Source organism: Ceratotherium simum, chromosome 26 (assembly GCF_057802395.1).
Source record: "Ceratotherium simum simum isolate JZ-2026a chromosome 26, ASM5780239v1, whole genome shotgun sequence".
Taxonomy (NCBI): domain Eukaryota; kingdom Metazoa; phylum Chordata; class Mammalia; order Perissodactyla; family Rhinocerotidae; genus Ceratotherium; species Ceratotherium simum.
In genome coordinates this window covers 2136088-2153921 of record NC_141925.1, presented here as the reverse complement: position 1 = coordinate 2153921, position 17834 = coordinate 2136088, and the positions used below count along the sequence as shown (strand labels likewise).

At 59.6% G+C, this 17834-nt stretch overlaps 2 protein-coding genes across 7 annotated transcripts; one reads left to right on the top strand and one right to left on the bottom strand.

The window, feature by feature from the left end:
* Positions 1-140: 140 nt before the first annotated feature.
* E4F1 (E4F transcription factor 1) lies at positions 141-10717 on the bottom strand. 6 transcript variants are annotated; one of them, XM_087449451.1, is made up of 14 exons: positions 10533-10715; positions 7581-7732; positions 6433-6535; positions 3771-3964; positions 3516-3636; positions 3183-3335; positions 2912-3105; positions 2332-2541; positions 1968-2076; positions 1583-1800; positions 1105-1303; positions 891-1033; positions 756-818; positions 141-674 (listed from the first exon to the last, which is right to left on the bottom strand). In XM_087449451.1, exons 1-14 carry the CDS (start codon positions 10690-10692, stop codon positions 318-320), a joined length of 2376 nt encoding a protein of 791 aa, XP_087305577.1. In that variant the 5' UTR covers positions 10693-10715; the 3' UTR covers positions 141-317. The 6 variants fall into 6 exon arrangements, with proteins under 6 accessions (XP_087305577.1, XP_087305578.1, XP_004438224.1 ...); XM_087449452.1 differs by having other exon boundaries at positions 1968-2073; XM_004438167.3 differs by having other exon boundaries at positions 2912-3081; positions 10533-10714.
* Positions 10718-16149: 5432 nt separating this feature from the next.
* Positions 16150-17275, top strand: PGP (phosphoglycolate phosphatase). The gene is made up of 2 exons (XM_004438281.3): positions 16150-16804; positions 16904-17275. The coding sequence occupies exons 1-2, from the start codon at positions 16165-16167 to the stop codon at positions 17227-17229; spliced, it is 966 nt and encodes a 321-aa protein (XP_004438338.2). The 5' UTR covers positions 16150-16164; the 3' UTR covers positions 17230-17275.
* The last annotated feature ends 559 nt before the right edge of the window (positions 17276-17834 follow it).

The following is a 17834-nucleotide window of genomic DNA, read 5'->3' as shown; positions in this document are numbered from 1 at the left end:
CAGCCCCGTTGGGAGCCCTGGGTGGGGTGGCCAGCATGAGTCTAGAAGGTGGCCTGGGCAGGCAGGTGCTGCCATGCGGGAACCTGCCAGGGCAGTGGCGCCACCCCTGAGGCTGCCACTGCTACAACATCACAAGTGGCGGGTTTTCATGTTTTATTGTAAGGCAACAAAAACTGTATATTTACACTCCCACGTCTCCTCTGAACGCCTGAATTCTGTGCCCCATCCATGTACAAGCCAGGCAGGTGTGGGCAGGGTGCTCAGGGTCCTCACCCCCTGCCCCAGACCAGCCCACCGGGACCCTGCAGGCACCCACGCTAGACGATGACCGTCTGCACCTCCAGCTGGCCCTCTGGCGAGGCGATGACCAGCTCGCCCGCGTGCTCCAGAATCTCAATGTCCTCTGACGAAACCATGGTCACAGTAGCCTGCTCTGTGCCATTTGTGCCTGCCCTGGCTGTGAGCACAGTGCCCTCGCTGATGGCCGAGGCCAGTGTCATGGCCACCTGCTCCGTCAGGCTCTCTGGGGTGGCAATGGTGATGGTGTCGGCAGCAGCTGCCTCCGGGCCCAGCCCCGCCTCCTGGTCCATGGTCACGTTCTGCACGATGATCTGGTGCCCGGCACTGGCCTGATGCACGATCTGCTGCACCACCTTCATGATGTGGCTGTCCACCTGTGGGTGGCTCACGGCTCAGCCCACGAGTCTGGGTAGGGCACCTGGTCTCCCCTCCTCGCCCCTCCCCAAGCCCCTCACCTCCGTCTGGGTGCCCTCAATGATCTCTGTGGCTTCAGTGGTCTCCGCATCATCTGCGGTGGCCTGGACAGGGGGTCAGAGGTCAGCCTTGCCCACTCCTGGGCCCCAGCCCAGCCCCAGCGGCCCCACACCCACCTCAATGATGTACTCCTGGGTGTCAGCCACCACTGACGAGAACTCAACCAACACAGTGTGCGGGTCCTCGGTGAGGACGGCGGCAGCTGCTGCAGGGCTCTCCTCGGACACCAGCAGCTCCTCCACCTCCAGCAGACAGCCCCCTGCGGTGGGGAGCTCGGTCAGGGCTGGCCCACTGTGGCCCCTCGCGCCCCCACCGCCTGCCGGCCCTGACCTTTGGTGCGCAGGTGCCGGTTGAGCGTGCCGTGCTCTGCGAAGCCACGGCCACACTTGTAGCACTTGAAGGGCTTCTCGCCTGTGTGGTGCCGCACATGGCGCACCAGGGAGCCCTTCTCCCGGAAGCCTCGGCTGCAAAACGGGCACACGTGTGGCTTCTCCTCCAGGTGTGTCCGGAAGTGCACCTGCTGGGCATTCTGTGGACACCCACCGTCAGAGCCAACCTGGCCTCAGACGAGGCTCAGTTGCAGCTTTCCCCGCCCACCTCTGGGGCCAAGGGAGGGGGTCCATGGGCCTGGGGTGAGGGGCACAGCCAAGACAGAGCAGGCTGGGGGCGGGGGATGACGAGGGAGGGCTGGGGGCGGGGGATGACGAGGGAGGGCTGGGGGCAGGGAACAAGGGACAGATCTGGCTGAGCAAGTGGGCAGCCCGTGGATGAGGGGGCAGGTGTCAGGGTCCAGGGCCCTAGGGCCCACCTTGGTCTTGTAGCGCTTGCCACACTCGGGACAGGGGTAGGGCCGTTCATCTGAGTGGACACGCCGGTGGCCACGGACGTGGGCAATGGTCTTGTAGAGCTTTCCACAGTCCCCACAGCGGAAGCGGCGCTCGTGCACATGCACCTCCTGGTGCTTCTTGAGCAGGTAGGCCTTGGGGAAGGCCTTGCCACACTGCACACACATGAACGGCCTGGGCCCTGGGGCCGCATGCCATATCAGGCAGGTCCACCACCTGGGGCCCCAACCCAGCCGCCCGCTGCTGCCTGCCAACAGGCTACCCTGACCGCCCACTGCACGCCCGAGGGTCCATCCTGGTCACCCACAGGCCATCCACAGCATGGTGCCCCACCCTCCTGCCACCTACCTACATGGCCCCTTTTGTGGGCCTCCAGGGTAGCCGCCGTTGGGAAGGTCTCACTACACTGAGGGCACGGGTGGGTCCTGGGCACGGCTGAGGCCTCGCTGGCCACCTGCTGGGGGACCACAGCACCCACTGCAGGCTGGGCCCCAGCAGTACCAAGGAGGACAGACCCGCAGTGCCCCACCCTGGTAGGCTAAATCGTGGGCCCAGGGAAGGCAGTAATCAGGGGACAAAGTCACTGCAGAAAGTGCCACAACTTTCCACTGAAGGAAGCACAGCAAGGAGGCTGGTGGCCAGGCCAGCATGGTGACTTTGTACCCGAGGTCCAGCCCCCTAGACAGAGCATGCTGGCAGCGCAGGCACCTACTGTGTCCACCTGCTCCACCTCCAGCAGCGGCAGTTCTGGGGGACCGCCTCCCAGGGGCTGGGGACTGGACGCGGCGGGAGGGGCTGGCTCCAGGGCCCCCTCCTCCCCAGCAACCCGCTCAAGAACGATGCCAGAGTTCTGCATGGCCTGATGCAGCAGGTTCTCACGGCTGCCCTCGCTGGAACAGGGAAGCTCCTCAGGGCCCGGGGGCTGCGGGGGAGGTGGAGGGAGGGAGGCTGGCGAGGCAGCTGGGACACAGCACCCACCTGCACCCACCAGAGCGAGCAGACCCAAGGGGCCTGGGGTCACTGGGCACACCCAGTGTCTTCACTCAGGAATGCCCCGGGGGCCCCACAGCATGCTCCACCTGCCCTCATCTGCCCCACCTCGCTCCACCCTGCCCTCTGGCATGCTGCTGGTCTCTTGTCTCCCCTGAGACCAGACTGAGTGCCAGGGAGGCACGCCCAGGTCAGTCCCATTCCTCCTGGAGCCAGTGCCCAGAACAGAGCCTGGTGTGAGCCCCTACCCTTCAGCTCCCCCAACCCTGGGGCCAGGGCTTTCCCCCTCCAGCTGCCCCCACCTCCGGGGCCAGGGCTTTCACGCCCAGGGGAAGCTCTTGCATCTGGACATGGACTTCGTGGATGACAGTGCCCTTGGCATCTGTCACCAGGTGAATCACGGGCGACGTCTCCATGGGCTCGCTGGTCACTGATGACGACGTAACAGTCCCCACGGTGGAGGCGCCAGATCCTTTAAGGCAGAACCAAGAGAATCCTTGAAGAAACCTCCTTGACCAGGGCGGCGCCCGGGCCAGTAGCCAGGGCCGGGGCAGGGAGCACCTCCATGCTGACCTGCAGGTGTGTCCTCTTTGCCAACAACCATGTCCTTGCTCACGCCGAAACGGATTTTTTCCGTGCACGGGGTGAGAGACTTGAGGTGGCGGGTCAGCGCACCCGACTCCCGGAAGCTCTTCCCACACTTGGCACACTTATAGGGGCGCTCATCTGTGGAGAGGACAGAGTCAGCCTTGGCCAAGGACAGCGGCCCAGTGCCAAGGGAAGGCAGGCCAGAGCCACAGCCTTACCAGCCACACACTGCAGGAAGGGGTCACAAAGCTGGGGGCCAGGGCACCCGCAGGGCTGGCAGCCGTGTCCTATGGGGCTCCCAGCCCCAGGCCAGCTCACCTGTGTGCCGCCGGTGGTGCCGGATGAGTGAGCCCTTAGTCCGGAAGGAGGCCCCACACAGCTTGCACTCGTGGTCCTTGCGGCTGCTGTGGGTGACCATGTGGGCCTTGAGGATGCTGCCCTGTGGGGGAGGGGCAGCAAAGGCTCAGGCACCTCCCCAGGCAGGAATGGGAAGGAGGCCTGGCCCCATCAGCTAGACAGCCCCAAGCACGACAGGCCACGTGGCCTGGCCGGCCTGAGGTCCCAGAGGCTCACCGTCTTGAAGGTCTTGTGGCAGAGCATGCACACGTAGCGGCCATCCTCGTTCACCAGCAGCTTGACCTGGGCCTGCTCGCCTTCCCCAGTGAGCCCGGGCCCCTGATGGTTGGGGCTGCCTGGGGCCTCTGCCATCTCGCTGTCCCCTGGCTCCGCCTCAGTGGCCACGATGACCTCTTTGATGTGTCCGCTGCCTGAGGAAAGGCAGTCAGCCTGAGCCTTAGGACACCGCAGGCCCTGCTGCCTCCTCAGATCCCAGCCTGGGGACACTGCTGGGGGCAGTGAAGCTGTCCCAACCACCCCCTAGCCCCAGCACACAGCACCTGCTCAGCCTGACAGGGTGGGAGGCACAACCCTCCTACTCCATAGAGCTGCCTGGAGGAGCTCCAGGCCCCCACAATGTGTCCATCGGGGAGACCCACCATGAGCACAGATGCCCCCACCCCTAAGCCAAGAGGAGCACAGAACTAGATGTGCATGGGGGTCCTGCCACCTCTAAGGGCGATGGAGTGTCTGGTACAGAGATAGTGGACAGGCCAGCTCAGCTCACTGCCATCTGCCCTGCTCGCTGGCCCAGCTCCCACTAACAGAAGGAGGAAACGCCTCTGGGCTTGCCCACTGCCATCTGTTTTGAAGCGGGCAGGCTAGGGGCTCGGCCTGGGAAAGTGAGCGCTCTCGAGACGCCTGGGATCGCCTGAGGAAGGAAGCTGGGCTTTTGCACCTCCCACGGGTGTCAAAGAATTCTGACAACGTGCAAAGCTAAGTGTAAATACACTTCACAATTTCTGCTCATAAAAATGACGTGTGGGAAATGGTTGTGAAGCTTCTTAGAAATCATCTCAATCAAGTTGGCGTTGTGTTTTGACAAGCCATTCTCCCAAAACAGAATGGAGGCGCTATGACTCAGAAACAATTAAAGGCCTCTCGCCCATGCCCTGGCTGACATGCTTGACACTTTATCTTTCTTCTGCCTCAGAAGTGAACTTCCAAAAGGACACGGACTTCCGCCGGGTTAGGACTTGAGTTCGAGCATGGCACGGTAGACCAAGGGGTCAGAGAAGGCGGGACATGGCTGCCCTGAGTCCAGAGACAAAATGCTAGTGGGTCTCCAGGGAAGAGGCAGGAGGGCTAGAGTGCATATCCAGCCCCACACAGCCCCCTGCAGTCCCCGCTGACCATGCCCCCAGCCCTGGGACGCTGGCAGCTGGCAGTTTAGGACTCTGGCTGAACCTGGGCTCTGGACCACCGAGCAGCTGACACCAAGGGGACATTTGAGGCACCCAAGGTGAAGGGGGAAAACTCCCCATGGTACCCAGAGAGGAGCCCCAGAGCACGAGGAGGAGTTGCCAAGCCACAGGCAGGGCCGGCTGGAGGTCAGGGCAGTGAGAAGGGGCCCATAGATGCCGCCTGATTCCAGGGAACTTGTTTTCCTATGACACCTCCCACCGCAGAAACCAAACGCCACACAGGCCAGAGCATAGCCCCACCTCCTTAAGGACAACATTCCTATTCCAGAGTGGCAACAGGTGAACACCCTTGTCCGCAGGAATGTCAGGAGGAAAGACAGCATGGAGACAAGGAGAGGTGTCCTGCCACCTCCCTGAGGTGGGACCTTGGCAGAACAGACTGCTCTGAGGTTTCCCCACCCCCAGGTCTCCTCCACCCCCTCTTCCTGCTTCAGCTCGGTCCAGGGGCTTCCCAAGGCCAAGTTCTACCTGTTGCCCAAAACTGCTTCCTGTCCAGCCACCCACTCACCCAGCTGCCAAGGCCCCTACCCAGCAAGCCCTCCAGGTAACAACCATTCCCTTCCCAACTTCGCACGGCATCAGGCCCAACCTAGCCTCCCTCCACTGCTGTGCGCACACCCAGCCCCAGCTCCCTCCACCTGTCCCAGCCCTGGACTGCCCTTGAATGTCCCCCTGCACACTCACCTGTCCCCAATTAATGAGCACCTGTCCCCAATTAATAAGCGTGACCCAATCCAGACCTTGCAACACCCCCTCCCTGACTGCACGTCAGCAAGGCACTTGAACTTAAAAACAGACCTCAAAGAGGCTAACTTGGCATTGTATGCTCATAAAAGCTATGTGAGAATCAGGGCAGGACTCCCATGTGGGAGTGAGCACTGCGGAGGTGAAGGCCAAGTTCAGGCAGCAGGTCACGGCCGAGCTGGAGTAGCAGGTGCACCCCCTGCATACCCCGCCCCAACCCTGCAGAGCTGACTATGGGGCAGAAAGCAGGAACGGGGTGGGCTGGGTGGGGAGGGCAGAAAAGTGGGGAAGATTCTAGACGGACCAGGGCAGAGACAGTCTGGGGAAGCAGCAAAAGAGAGCAGCTAGCTCATGATCATACACTAAGTGAGGACTCCCCGAGGCCCAGGAGTGCCCCAGGGCGGCCCAGGCCATGTGCTTCCCCTCTCCTGGCAGGACAGGGCCTGGTGCCCAATGCTCACTCCTCTGGGGAGTGAGGAAGCGCTCTGGGGAAGGTGTACACGAGGCCTCAGCACCCCCTCAGCCAGGCCATGCTCTTAGGAGAGCAGCAGGGCACGGGCAGCAGAGGTCCCCAGGGTCCAGCCCTGACCACAGACGGCTACCAGGTCAGCGACGCCTGAGCGCTAAGAGAGCCACACATGGACAGCCGCAGTGGGAGCGTGCCGGCTTACCGACAATGTCGGGCGTGTGGGTGATGTCTGCCGTCAGAGCGGCCGCCTCCACCACGATGTGGGCCACGGTGATGGGCTCCTCCGGGCCTGCCGCTGGCACCACCTACCAAGGGGGACAGGGGACGGAGGGGACTCGTCTGTGGGGCTCCAGAGCTCCCTTGGCTTGGAGAGCACAGTCTTGGGTTTATGTCCATGCAGGATGCCTGGGGTGGGGGCTCTCATCTCCCCCAACAGGACCACTGCTCTGAGCCCACTCCCAGCCTGGCCCCTCCAACCCAGGCCCAGGGGGTCAGCCCCACAGTAGGCTGAACACGGAACACTGAGTGCCCTTGGGGAGGACTCCAGGAGGAAGCGACCAGCAGCTCTGGCTTGAAGCTCAGCTGGCTGTGCAGGAATAAAGGTAAGCCCTACTCACCTTTATTCCCACCAGCCCCAGGCAGGGGGTCAGGGGAAAGGGACCGGAGGTGTGGGGCCAGAGGCCTTCCTGGAGGACAGGGCACCTCTAGGATGGGCAGGTAAAGAGCACAGGGCTGGACTGAGACAACTCTGGGCCCACTGTCCTCTGGGCCACTCCTGATGGTGACCTGAGGCACCTGACTTCTCTCGGAGCCTCCTTTCCTACCTCCGGATGATGAGGATGACAAGAGTGCCCACCCCGCAGAGATGCCACAGACCTTAATAAGACCATGTGTGGACAACCCCAAGCATGCATGGGGAGCAACAAAGTTGGTCATTTTCATGCTGAGGTGGCAGGACCCACAGAGCCATGCTCCATTTGTGGGGTCCCCAGGAGCTATGTGTCCAGGACAGGAGACAAGCCAAAAGGACAAAAGCCATGATACCCCTGAGCCAACACAGGCCTCAGGCTCCAAGAAAGGAGGCACCCCAGGCCCCAAGTGCACAGGCTTCAGCCAGAAGCTGCTGAGGCCAGGCCACCCTGAGCTATCCAGGAAACCCAAGAGCACCTGTAGGCTCTTGGTGGCAGGGCCCTGTACCTCCCTCACCCACAACCACATGCCTCACGGGGAACCAGCTGCACAAGTCTGTCCCCATGCACCGCTGCTCCTCCTCCTCCTGCTGTCAGGTGAGCCCAGGGAGGGGGAGCGCGCGTGTGCATGTGTGTGCGGTGGCAGTGGGTGGGGGCTCACCTCTGGGCCCAGCAGCGCAGCAGTGGCAGGGGTGGTGGGCAGGGCCTCCTGAGGGGCCCGCTGGCACACCTTCTGGAGCTTGTGCTGAACGAAGTCCTCCAAGGCGGTGAACTCCGCCTGGCAGCGGCCACATCTGTGCACATCGTCCTCATCTGCAACGAGCCTGCGGTCACCCGGGCTTGGGAGGGCCTCTAGCCCCAGGCCAAATCCACCCAAGGGTGGTATCAGAACCAGAGGCACCTTCCCCAGCCCTCCCAGGGCAGCTGAGAACACTCTCAAGGGCCTAGGGTGCCAGCCTCATCCTCTGGAGGTCTGCAGAAGCAGCGCCCACCCCAGAGAGAGCAGCATCCACATCCAGCAGGGGGGGCCCCGACCATACACTTAGGCTGCAGGAATCCACTGAGGCTGTCGTGCCCAAAGCCTCCACTTCAGAAATGAGGAGAGAGGCCCACGGAGCCGCTGGGGGCAGAGGGATTCACTCAAGCCAGTCTGGGGAGGGTGGAGGCCCAGAGTTTAAGACTGCTGGAGTTTAAGACTGCTGGAGTTTGCGTGTGCCCTTGGGCACCTCAGTGACCATGTCTGGGTCCGTTTCCTCATCTGTAAAGTGGGTCGACCCAGTGTGTGTATGCAGAGTACAACAGGGGTCAGCGGGCTGGTGCCCACAGGGCTCCAGCTGAGAGGCCAGCCCTCGGCAAACACGGAGTGGCGGGCACCCTGACCCGTGCCCACTCTGTTCTCACTCTGACTTCCAAACAGGCAGCACCTCCCTGCTCTGGTGAAGACACCCAGAGTGGGACTTCCTAGAGGGGCTCCACACCTCAGGGCCATCGCTCTTGAGCCCCTCACCATCTGGACTGACCAGCTAGTGCCTGCCCCAGGTCCTATAGGAGAGACTTCCTGCTCACTGAGTCCTTACTGTGTGCCAGGCACCTCACTCGGGATGTCACCAAATCCAACCAGCACCCTGGGGAAATGGAAACGACTATTCCCATTCTAGAAAAACGACTTGAGATTCAAGGCCACCCAGGTGTGTGAGCACTGGGGCCAGAACGTGAACCTGAGGGTCTACTCCAGATGCCTTGCTGTTTGCACAGAGGGATGGGGAGATGTTCCTCTGCTTCTGGAAAAGTTTGCCAGTTCCCACCACCTCACATGCAGTCTCACATCAAGGTCAAACCCAAGCCTGGTACATAGAAGGAGCCCAGACAATGTTTGTTTAATTAATGAGCAAACAAAGGGCCAAACCACAGCCATGACTCACCCCTGAAAGCCACCTGACAGAGGGCAGTCCCCTCCACATGGCTCACAGTCACAAGCCAAGCAATGAGGTGCCACCCTCTTAACCCTCCCACTCCACTTGCTGAGTCTGACTTGGCACCAGGGTGTTGCCGTTGAAGGAACCCCCACCACAGAAGGGGACACACCCAGCCCATGAAACCCTGGGACAAGGCCACAGGCAAGCCAAGCAGGGCACAGCAACTTCCAAAGAGACCCCTCTCCAGGTTGGCACTGCCTCCAGTGGTGCTGCCCTCCCCAAGCTGGAATAAGGAGCAAGAAAGAAAATGTACTGAGAATATGAATCCCATGGGGATACAGGCCACCACCCCAATATCACTGGAAAAGCCCCTCCTGTCTGGCCCAGACTACAGCCTCATGGGACAAGTTCAGAGGGTGGAGACCTGAGTTCTGTCTCCAAAAGCTATCAGTGCCCCTGTGAATGAGCCCTCAGTGTGTCCCCAGCACTGTTCTCAGCGATTTACGTACATGCTCTACTTTCATTCTCACCACATTCTATGAGGCCGAAGAACCCAGAAGTTAAGGGAGTGGGGTGAGGGGCTGGCCCCGTGGCTTAGCAGTTGAGAGCGCGCACTCCACTACTGGCGGCCCGGGTTCGGATCCCGGGCGTGCACTGACGCACCACTTCTCCGGCCATGCTGAGGCCTCGTCCCACATACAGCAACTAAAAGGATGTGCAGCTATGACATACAAACTATCTGCTGGGGCTTTGGGGAAAAAAAGGAGGAGGATTGGCAATAGATGTTAGCTCAGCGCTGGTCTTCCTCAGCAAAAAGAGGAGGATTAGCACGGATGTTAGCTCAGAGCTGATCTTTCTCACAAAAAAAATAAAAAATAAGGGAGTGGGGTGAGGAGTCACACAGTCCTGGCATCCAATCCAGTCCTTGCTACTTATTAGCTGGGTGACCTAGTCACCTTCACATCTTTGAACCTCAATTTTCCTCATCCACAAAATGGTGATAATAATAATAGCATCTAGGATTGGTTTGAGAACAAGAGCTGATGCAGGATAAGTGCTTGATACATGATTATCAGCGGCAGCATGCCCATTTTGTAAGAGAAAATGAAGGCTCAGAGTGTGTAGTTACCTGCCCAGGATCAAAGAGCTAGAAAGTGGCAGGTCTCGGACGGCGCCCGCAGGCCGGCTGCAGGGCACCAGCTCTCCACCCCTGGGCTCTGCTGCCTCCCGGAGCGCCAGCCAAAAGCCCAGAGCCCGGAGAGACAGAGGCCCCGCCCTCCTGGAGCCTCCAGCCACACCCCGGCCAGGGCCCCAGTGATCCGTCAGGTGCAGCGGGAGACGGCCCAGAGAAGGGCAGGGCCGTGCCCAGACAGGGAGGCGACAGGGGCCGGGCCGCGGGCCTGAGAGTGCAGGGCTGGCGGTGGAGGCGTCCGTGGACGTCTACATGGACAGCTCCGGAGCCTTGGGCACCTGTGAGTATCCATGAGGGGGTGCCCCGCAGGAGCAGCCCGAGGGTCTGAGGAAACCGGGAGGCTCGTGGACGGCTATGAGGGGCCCCGCGGGATCCCACGACGGCCGCAAGGAATCCGGGTCTGGGACGGTCTCTCGCGCCCGAAGCTCAGGCCATCGGGGCCTCCGCCAGCCCAGGCTGAGCCGCCCCCTCCCTGGCCGCGCCCTGCCCCGTTGGGCCCTGTTACCTTCCTCGCTAAAGGGGGCCGGGAGACCGAGGAAGCCGCCGGGGGCCAAGGCAGCTGCCGCCGCCGCCGCGACCCCGCCCTCGCCCGCTTCCCGCCTGGCTTCGGCCCGGGCTTCTGCCGTATGCGCGGCCGTCACCTGCACTGCCATCGCGCCCTCCATGTCGCAACGCGCCGCAGGAAGATGGCGGATTTACGACTGTGTCGTCATAACAACGGGCCGCGCCGAGGAGAGCGAGAGAGAACGGAGAGAGGAAGCCGACGGGGCGGGGCCAGGATGGGTTTGACGGACAGGCGGAGGGGCGGGGCCTGAGGGGTGTGGCCTGCAACTGCAGAGGCAAGCCCAGGCTCACAGAGAGACGAGTCGGGGCGGGGCTGCTGGGAGGGGCATGGTGATGGTGGGGCCGAGCCAGAGGAGGGCCCGCGGGGCGAGGGTTTGCGCGGCGGGGGCGAGGCCAAGCCCGAGTAATAGACGCTAGGGCTCGGGCTAGGGCTCGGGCTAGGGCGGGGGCGGGGGAGGGAGGCTGGGCTGGGTTTTGGGAGGCGCCTAGGCTTGAGAGCCGGAGGAGAGGGGCGAGCGGACTGTCGGGCCACCCGGCCGTCCCTGAGTGAGTGCTGCGGCCGCGGCCCCTCGGGATCCGAGTTCGGGAAGGCCGCTGCCGGGACGCCGCCCCAGCTCGGACCAGTGGTGTGGTGCTCGCCGTCCCTTGACCCCGTCGAGTGTCAGAATCTCCCTTGATGGTTCCGCGGATCATAGGAGAAAAACCCGAGTTGGAGATGGCTCACGGGTAGCTTCACTAAGCCTTTTATTCTTTGGTGTGTGTTTTAAGTTGTGATAAGTACCCATAAAAATTTACCTTGGTGACATTTACTACATTCACAATGTGCAACCCTCACCATCATCTAGTTCCAGAACATTGTCGTCATTCCAAAAGGAAACCTGTACCCGTTAGCAGTCACTCCCCATTCTCCCCTGCCCCCAGCCCCTGGCAACCACTTTCTGTCTCAAAGGATTTGCCTTTTCTGGACATTTCATACAAGTGGAATTACATATGTGGTCTTTTGCATCTGGCTTCTTTTGCTTAGCATAATGTTTTCGAGGTTCATCCAGGTTGTAGCATGTATCAGTACTTCATTCCTTTTAATGGCTGAATAATATTGCATTATATGGATGGACCACAATTTACTTATTCATCCATCACAATTGGGTTGTTTCCACCTTTTCTGCTAGTGTGAATGGTGCTGCCATGAACATGCACATACCAGTTCTTTTTATTCTTTTTAAGGTAATATTTAATTAGCTCTTTGAAGCTAAGCGCTTTACAGGATTTTCCTATTTAAGATACCAATCATCCCCATTTTGAAGATGAAGAAACTGAGGCACAGAACTGACGGGACACTTGCTCGAGGGCAGACCAGAGACTAACCCAGGTCTGTCCAGAGCCATGGGCTGGAAACCCACAGGGTGTGCTCTCTCAGCTCAGTTACTCTCTGTGGCCCAGCCCAATGGATGCCAGAGACAGGTGAATCAGACCCAGTGCCCTCCAGGAAGGCCAAGCATAGACACAAGGGCCTGGGCAAAGAGTGGGCAGCTCTGCCCTGGGAAGGGCACCAAGCAGAAGTTGTCTCCATGCTGGGGCTGCCCAGCTGGGGAACTGAGGACCCTTGGCCTGGCAGGAGCTGGGATGAGTGAGGAACAGGCCATGTCACTGGAGGTCAGGCCGGGGTAATGATAGGGCTGCTTTCTGTGGGGGGCTTGCTCACCACTGCAGGGTTTTAAGCAGAAGGAGTGACAGTTAGTGTTTCAGAAGGATCCCTCTGACTGTTGTGCAGAAAAAGGACCTCAGGGCCACAGCAGAGGCAGGAAGATCCAGGAGGGATGGTCTCTGAGAAGGACAAATGGGAGGAGGAGCAGATGGGGGCTGGTGGAGCATGAGTGATCTAGGGGGCTTCTGGGAAGGGAGGACCAGCAGGACACCTCACTTGAGGATGTGTCAAGGAGTAATGGGGAGGCCAGCATCAGAGAGGTAGAGGAAGCCCCACAGAGGAACAGAGTGGGGAAAGATTGCAAAGACAGAGGACAGCCTGTGTGTTGGTGGACATGAGGAGGAGCTGGCCCAAGGGAGACAGAGAGCCTGCTCTGCCGTGTGCTCCAGAGCCTGTGGGACAGAGTTGTCAGGGGCTGGCCAGGGCTCCTGCCTGGTTACTCCCTGGGGGTCAGAAAAGGGCATCCTGACACAGTGAGCTCTGGGACCTGCCTCAGCTAGAGCCCAGGCAGACCAGTGGTACAGGAGTAGACAGGCCTGAGGTCACTGGAAGGCAGAGTGACCAGGGGTAGGCAGGGAGACCAGAGTCCACCTTTCCCCCAGTGGCTGCCTTTCCCATCCTGTCCTCAGAGTGGGCTCCAACTGCACAATGTTTTACGGTCAATACTGTGTTGACTTTCCATGGCCAGAGCCTAGTGGGAACTCCATTATCTTTTATGATGGCTGCTTAATCTCTGTTTGTTGGATGTACTTTAATTTATTTAACCAATCCCATGTTGAAGAATATTTAGGTCGCATCCAAATTTTTTTGCCACTTGACTCCTTTTCCAATGACTTTTCTTTTTTTTTTTTTGTGAGGAAGATCAGCCCTGAGCTAACATCTGTGCCAATCCTCCTCTTTTTGCTGAGGAAGACCGGCTCTGAGCTAACGTCTATTGCCAATCCTCCTCCTTTTTTTTTTTTCCCCAAAGCCCCAGTAGATAGTTGTATGTCATAGTTGCACATCCTTCTAGGTGCTGTATGTGGGACGCGGCCTCAGCACAGCCGGAGAAGCAGTGCGTCGGTGTGTGCCCGGGCCGCCAGTAGCGGAGCGCGCGCACTTAACTGCTAAGCCACAGGGCCAGCCCGCAATGATCTCTCTTTTTGCTTAGCTCATTGGAAGCAATAACATCTGTGAAAACATAGATTCAATGGCTGCTTGTATTTTAAAGATTTTATTTATTTATTTTTCCCCCCAAAGCCCCAGTAGATAGTTGTATGTCATAGCTGCACATCCTTCTAGTTGCTGTATGTGGGAATCGGCCTCAGGATGGACGGAGAAGTGGTGCCTCGGTGCGCGCCCGGGATCCGAACCCGGGCCACCAGCATCGGAGCACGCGCACTTAACCACCAAGCCACGGGGCCGGCCCACTGCTTGTATTTTCTAATATAATTTAAATCCATGCAACGCTATTGAGATTTAAAAAGTGTCAGTCCTTGTACCACCTAAGTTCATGCCCCATTCTACCTGCAGTAGGGCTTCCTCGCTTGGGAGACCCTGGGGCCATCCATTCGCTGGTGTATACTGAGCACCTACTGTGTGTCGGGAGCACATGATCGTGATGTGCTCCTCTCCCGTCCAGACGCAGGGTACCTCGCCCAAGGTCAGTCCTTCCCAATAAAGGACATCGTCCCTTCCAGCCTCCTCCAGGACCTCGTCCACAACCATCCCTTCTCTCAATACTGACCATTCCATCCTTCCCACTATGCCAGCTCAGTCCCTAAAACCTACAGGGGATGTTAAACCATGGTCCAACTGGTGACTCTCTGTGGCTCAGTTTCCTCCATCTATAAATGAGGAGACGAACAGTCGCTGCCTCTCAAGGCTGTCCTGTGATTCCAACAAAGTAATGCAGATAAGGAGCAGCGCTCAGTGCCCAGGCGCTTATCGAGTGCCCAGGAAACCAAAGCAACTGGGCAAGTATTGTACTAGCCACCCAGGGCTGGACGGCAGCAGCGTTTCCTCTTCTGGCCAGTGTACAACATACACTGGATGTTTCTGGGTGGTTAAAGTAGGGTTTGTGATCTTCTGTCAAATCCAATTCTTCCCAGGGTCAGCTCCACCACCAAAACTGAGGGAAGGGAAGACACAGGGAGGAAGGTGCTCCCCCTCTGGGTGGTGGGTGTACCAGGCAGGAACACTTGGTATGCCCTGCCGTTGTGGGCCATGGCCCCTGTCCTCCAGGGGTTGCCAGCCCAGCAGAGACCAACAGAAACACACTGTATGTAAATAAGCAGGGCCCTAAAGGGCTTTACCTCGTGGGCTTGGGGGTGGGGGTGGGAGTCCAGAAGTCTATGTGGAGACCTGAGGCCCAAGAGAGGAGCAGGGGTTTGACACAGTAAGAGTTGGGGTTCTGGATCACCTGGCACACCGTAGGCTCTCAGGAAACTGGGGCCCTTTATGGTTCTGCCACCCCGCCCTACTGAAAGTAATGACAATGAACATACACCTACCCTATGAATGGGCAATTCTACTCCCAAGTATACCCAAGAGAAATGAGTGCCTATGAGAGCCACAAATGAGTGTGTAGGAACAAGAATGTTCATACCGGCATTATTTACAATAGTCCCAGACTGGAAACAACCCAAATGTCCATCATCTGGAGAATAGATAAATGTGGGTATATTGTTACAATGGCCCACGTGGCAATTAAAAACAAAACAAAACAGAAGGATGGATTTCACAGACAGTATGTTGATCCAAAGCAGCAAGACTCAGAAGAGTACACCGTAAGATCTCGTTTATAAGATGGTCTAGAACAGGCAAACTAGGCTGCGACTCACTCTATGGTGACAGAAATCCTAAAGATGATTGGGGGAGGAGTACCTGCTATTGACTGGATAGGGACGTGAGGAAACTTTCTGGAGTGATGGAAATATTCTGTATCTTGCTCCGGGTTCTTTTTACACAGGTGTATAGCTATGTAAAAATTCCATCAAGCTGCATACTTAAGATTTTTGCACTTTATTGTATGTTACGCCTCAGTAAAAGTTAACGATAATATCTAATAATAATGATGATGTAGCGACCAATTACTGAGTACGGTGTTCTAGGCAGTGTCCTGTTAGACCCCAATCCCACTGCCTTGTAATTACCCGTTCACATGACCACTAAGGCACAGGGAAAGCGTTTTTGCAAAGGACTGGAAATGAGAACGCGAGGCTTGTTGGGAAGGAGCCCGGGGCCGGCTCTCAGGACTGGCCGTCATCGGCCCACGCGCTGACACCGTGTCCAGAGCGTGTCCTGAGCGGAGGGCACCGCCTGGCGTCACCCAGGCAAAGATGCTGACGTGACTCTGGTCCACAACGAGACAGCAGCACCCACCCCGCTCTCCTGCGGAGAACCTCGCCCGCAAAACCAGAGAGAAGCCAGCCAATCAGCAGCCGGCCTGGCCTAGCGTCACTCGATTGAGGGCCTCCGTCACCTAGGCTGACCACGCGCCTCCAATGGGCGAGCTGCTCTACGGCCGCCAATGAGCAGCGGCCTTACGTCCTGCCCCGGCTCTCGGACTCCTCTGCAGCGTTTCCGCAGCGAACGCTCCACTCTGAATGCCGGTTGGCTCGCTGCCAGCCAATCATCGGGGCGCGCAGGGCCGGCAGCCAATGGCCGCCCGCCTCTCCGCGCCGGGCCGCGACGATTGGCGCTGAGCGTCCGCAGCCAGAGAAGGCGGGAACGGATTGGCGCAGGAAGCTTCCAATGGGCGGCGCGCGCGAGGCGCGGGGCCAATGAGCGCGCCGGGGGCGGGGCGAGCGCGGCGGCGGGCGGCTGCGAGGAGCGGCTGGTGGTGGCGGCGGCGGCGGACACTGGCTGTGGCAGGCGGCGGGCGGCCATGGCGGCAGCGGAGGCCGGCGGCGACGACGGCCGCTGCGTGCGGCTGAGCGCCGAGCGGGCTCAGGCGCTGCTGGCCGACGTGGACACTCTGCTGTTCGACTGCGACGGCGTGCTGTGGCGCGGCGAGACGGCCGTGCCCGGCGCGCCCGAGGCCCTGACGGCGCTGCGGGCCCGCGGCAAGCGCCTCGGCTTCATCACCAACAACAGCAGCAAGACCCGCCAGGCCTACGCCGAGAAGCTGCGGCGCCTGGGCTTCGGAGGCCCGGCGGGGCCCGGTGCTGGCCCCGAGGTCTTCGGCACGGCCTACTGCACCGCGCTCTACCTGCGCCAGCGCCTGGCCGGCGCGCCGGCCCCCAAGGCCTACGTGCTGGGCGGCGAGGCCCTGGCGGCCGAGCTGGAGGCCGTGGGCGTCGCCTGCGTGGGCGTGGGGCCCGAGCCGCTGCAGGGCGAAGGCCCCCGCTCCTGGCTGGACGCGCCGCTGGAGCCCGATGTGCGCGCGGTGGTGGTGGGCTTCGACCCGCACTTCAGCTACATGAAGCTCATCAAGGCCGTGCGCTACCTGCAGCAGCCCGGCTGCCTGCTCGTGGGCACCAACATGGACAACCGGCTCCCGCTCGAGAACGGCCGCTTCATTGCGGGTCCGTGCGCCCCGGGGGCGGGAGGCTGGAGGGCGGGCGGCGCGCCCCTCCCGTCCTCTGACCCCGGGAGCTCTCGTCCCCTCCCTCTCCGCCCCGCAGGTACCGGCTGTCTGGTCCGAGCCGTGGAGATGGCCGCCCAGCGCCAGGCAGACATCATAGGGAAGCCCAGCCGCTTCATCTTCGATTGCGTGTCCCAGGAGTACGGCATCAACCCGGAGCGCACCGTCATGGTGGGAGATCGCCTGGATACGGACATCCTCCTGGGAGTCACCTGTGGCCTGAGGACCATCCTGACCCTCACCGGAGTCTCCACTCTAAGGGATGTGAAAAGTAATCAGGAAAGTGACTGCATGTCTAAGAAGAAAATGGTCCCTGACTTCTATGTTGACAGTATAGCCGACCTTTTACCCGCACTTCAAGGTTAAAGATTTAGTGTCTTTAATGTCTGGAATAAAAAAAAATTAAAAATCACTTACCCAAATTAATAGGTGAGGCTTAACCATCTGTTCAGCTAGGTGGCTTCAAAGAGTAGACTTGGAGTTAAGCAAAGGCACTAGTTGTTAACCTTGTTTGTGAATGTGTAGGGGGCCATTTTGTTTACAGATGCTTATATTTTAAGATACTCTTTTAAGCTTGGAGGGCACTGTGGCAGTCCTGGGCTTTGGGTGCCTTTGGCAATGGCTGGCTTAGCATCTGTCCAGGATTCAGAACCTCAGGGCCTGTTGATGGGACTGAGGTGAGTCTAGGGGTGTCACGTACTTTATTGAAAATTTCATTCAGGGATCAAGCCCCCTTGCAGGGCAAAGGGGAGGAGAGGCTGATTATTTTGACTCTTGTGAGAAACTTGTACAGACCGGTGGTCACAGGGCCCCACGGGTGTGGTCGTCAGCAGAGGAGCCTGCTGCATCCCAGCTCCTCGCCTGCAGGGTGGGAGTGGAGGAAAGGGCTGCTCCCAGGTGGTGGTTGTCTCCCTGTCCTTGGGGTGTGGGGTGCTGCCCTTACCACCACCACCCCACACTTCCTTAAAAAC

What these genes read in the sequence shown, in the direction of transcription:
- E4F1 (XM_087449451.1), bottom strand. Translation starts at nt 10,692, where the DNA reads ATGGAGGGCGCGATGGCAGTGCAGGTGACGGCCGCGCATACGGCAGAA. An exon ending in TGAAAGCCCTGGCCCCGGAG is followed by an intron (nt 2,542 to 2,911) that starts GTGGGGGCAGCT and finishes CCTCCCCCGCAG; the next exon opens with CCCCCGGGCCCTGAGGAGCT. An exon ending in GCAAGCGCTACAAGACCAAG is followed by an intron (nt 1,304 to 1,582) that starts GTGGGCCCTAGG and finishes GGGTGTCCACAG; the next exon opens with AATGCCCAGCAGGTGCACTT.
- PGP (XM_004438281.3), top strand. Translation starts at nt 16,165, where the DNA reads ATGGCGGCAGCGGAGGCCGGCGGCGACGACGGCCGCTGCGTGCGGCTG. An exon ending in GAACGGCCGCTTCATTGCGG is followed by an intron (nt 16,805 to 16,903) that starts GTCCGTGCGCCC and finishes TCCGCCCCGCAG; the next exon opens with GTACCGGCTGTCTGGTCCGA.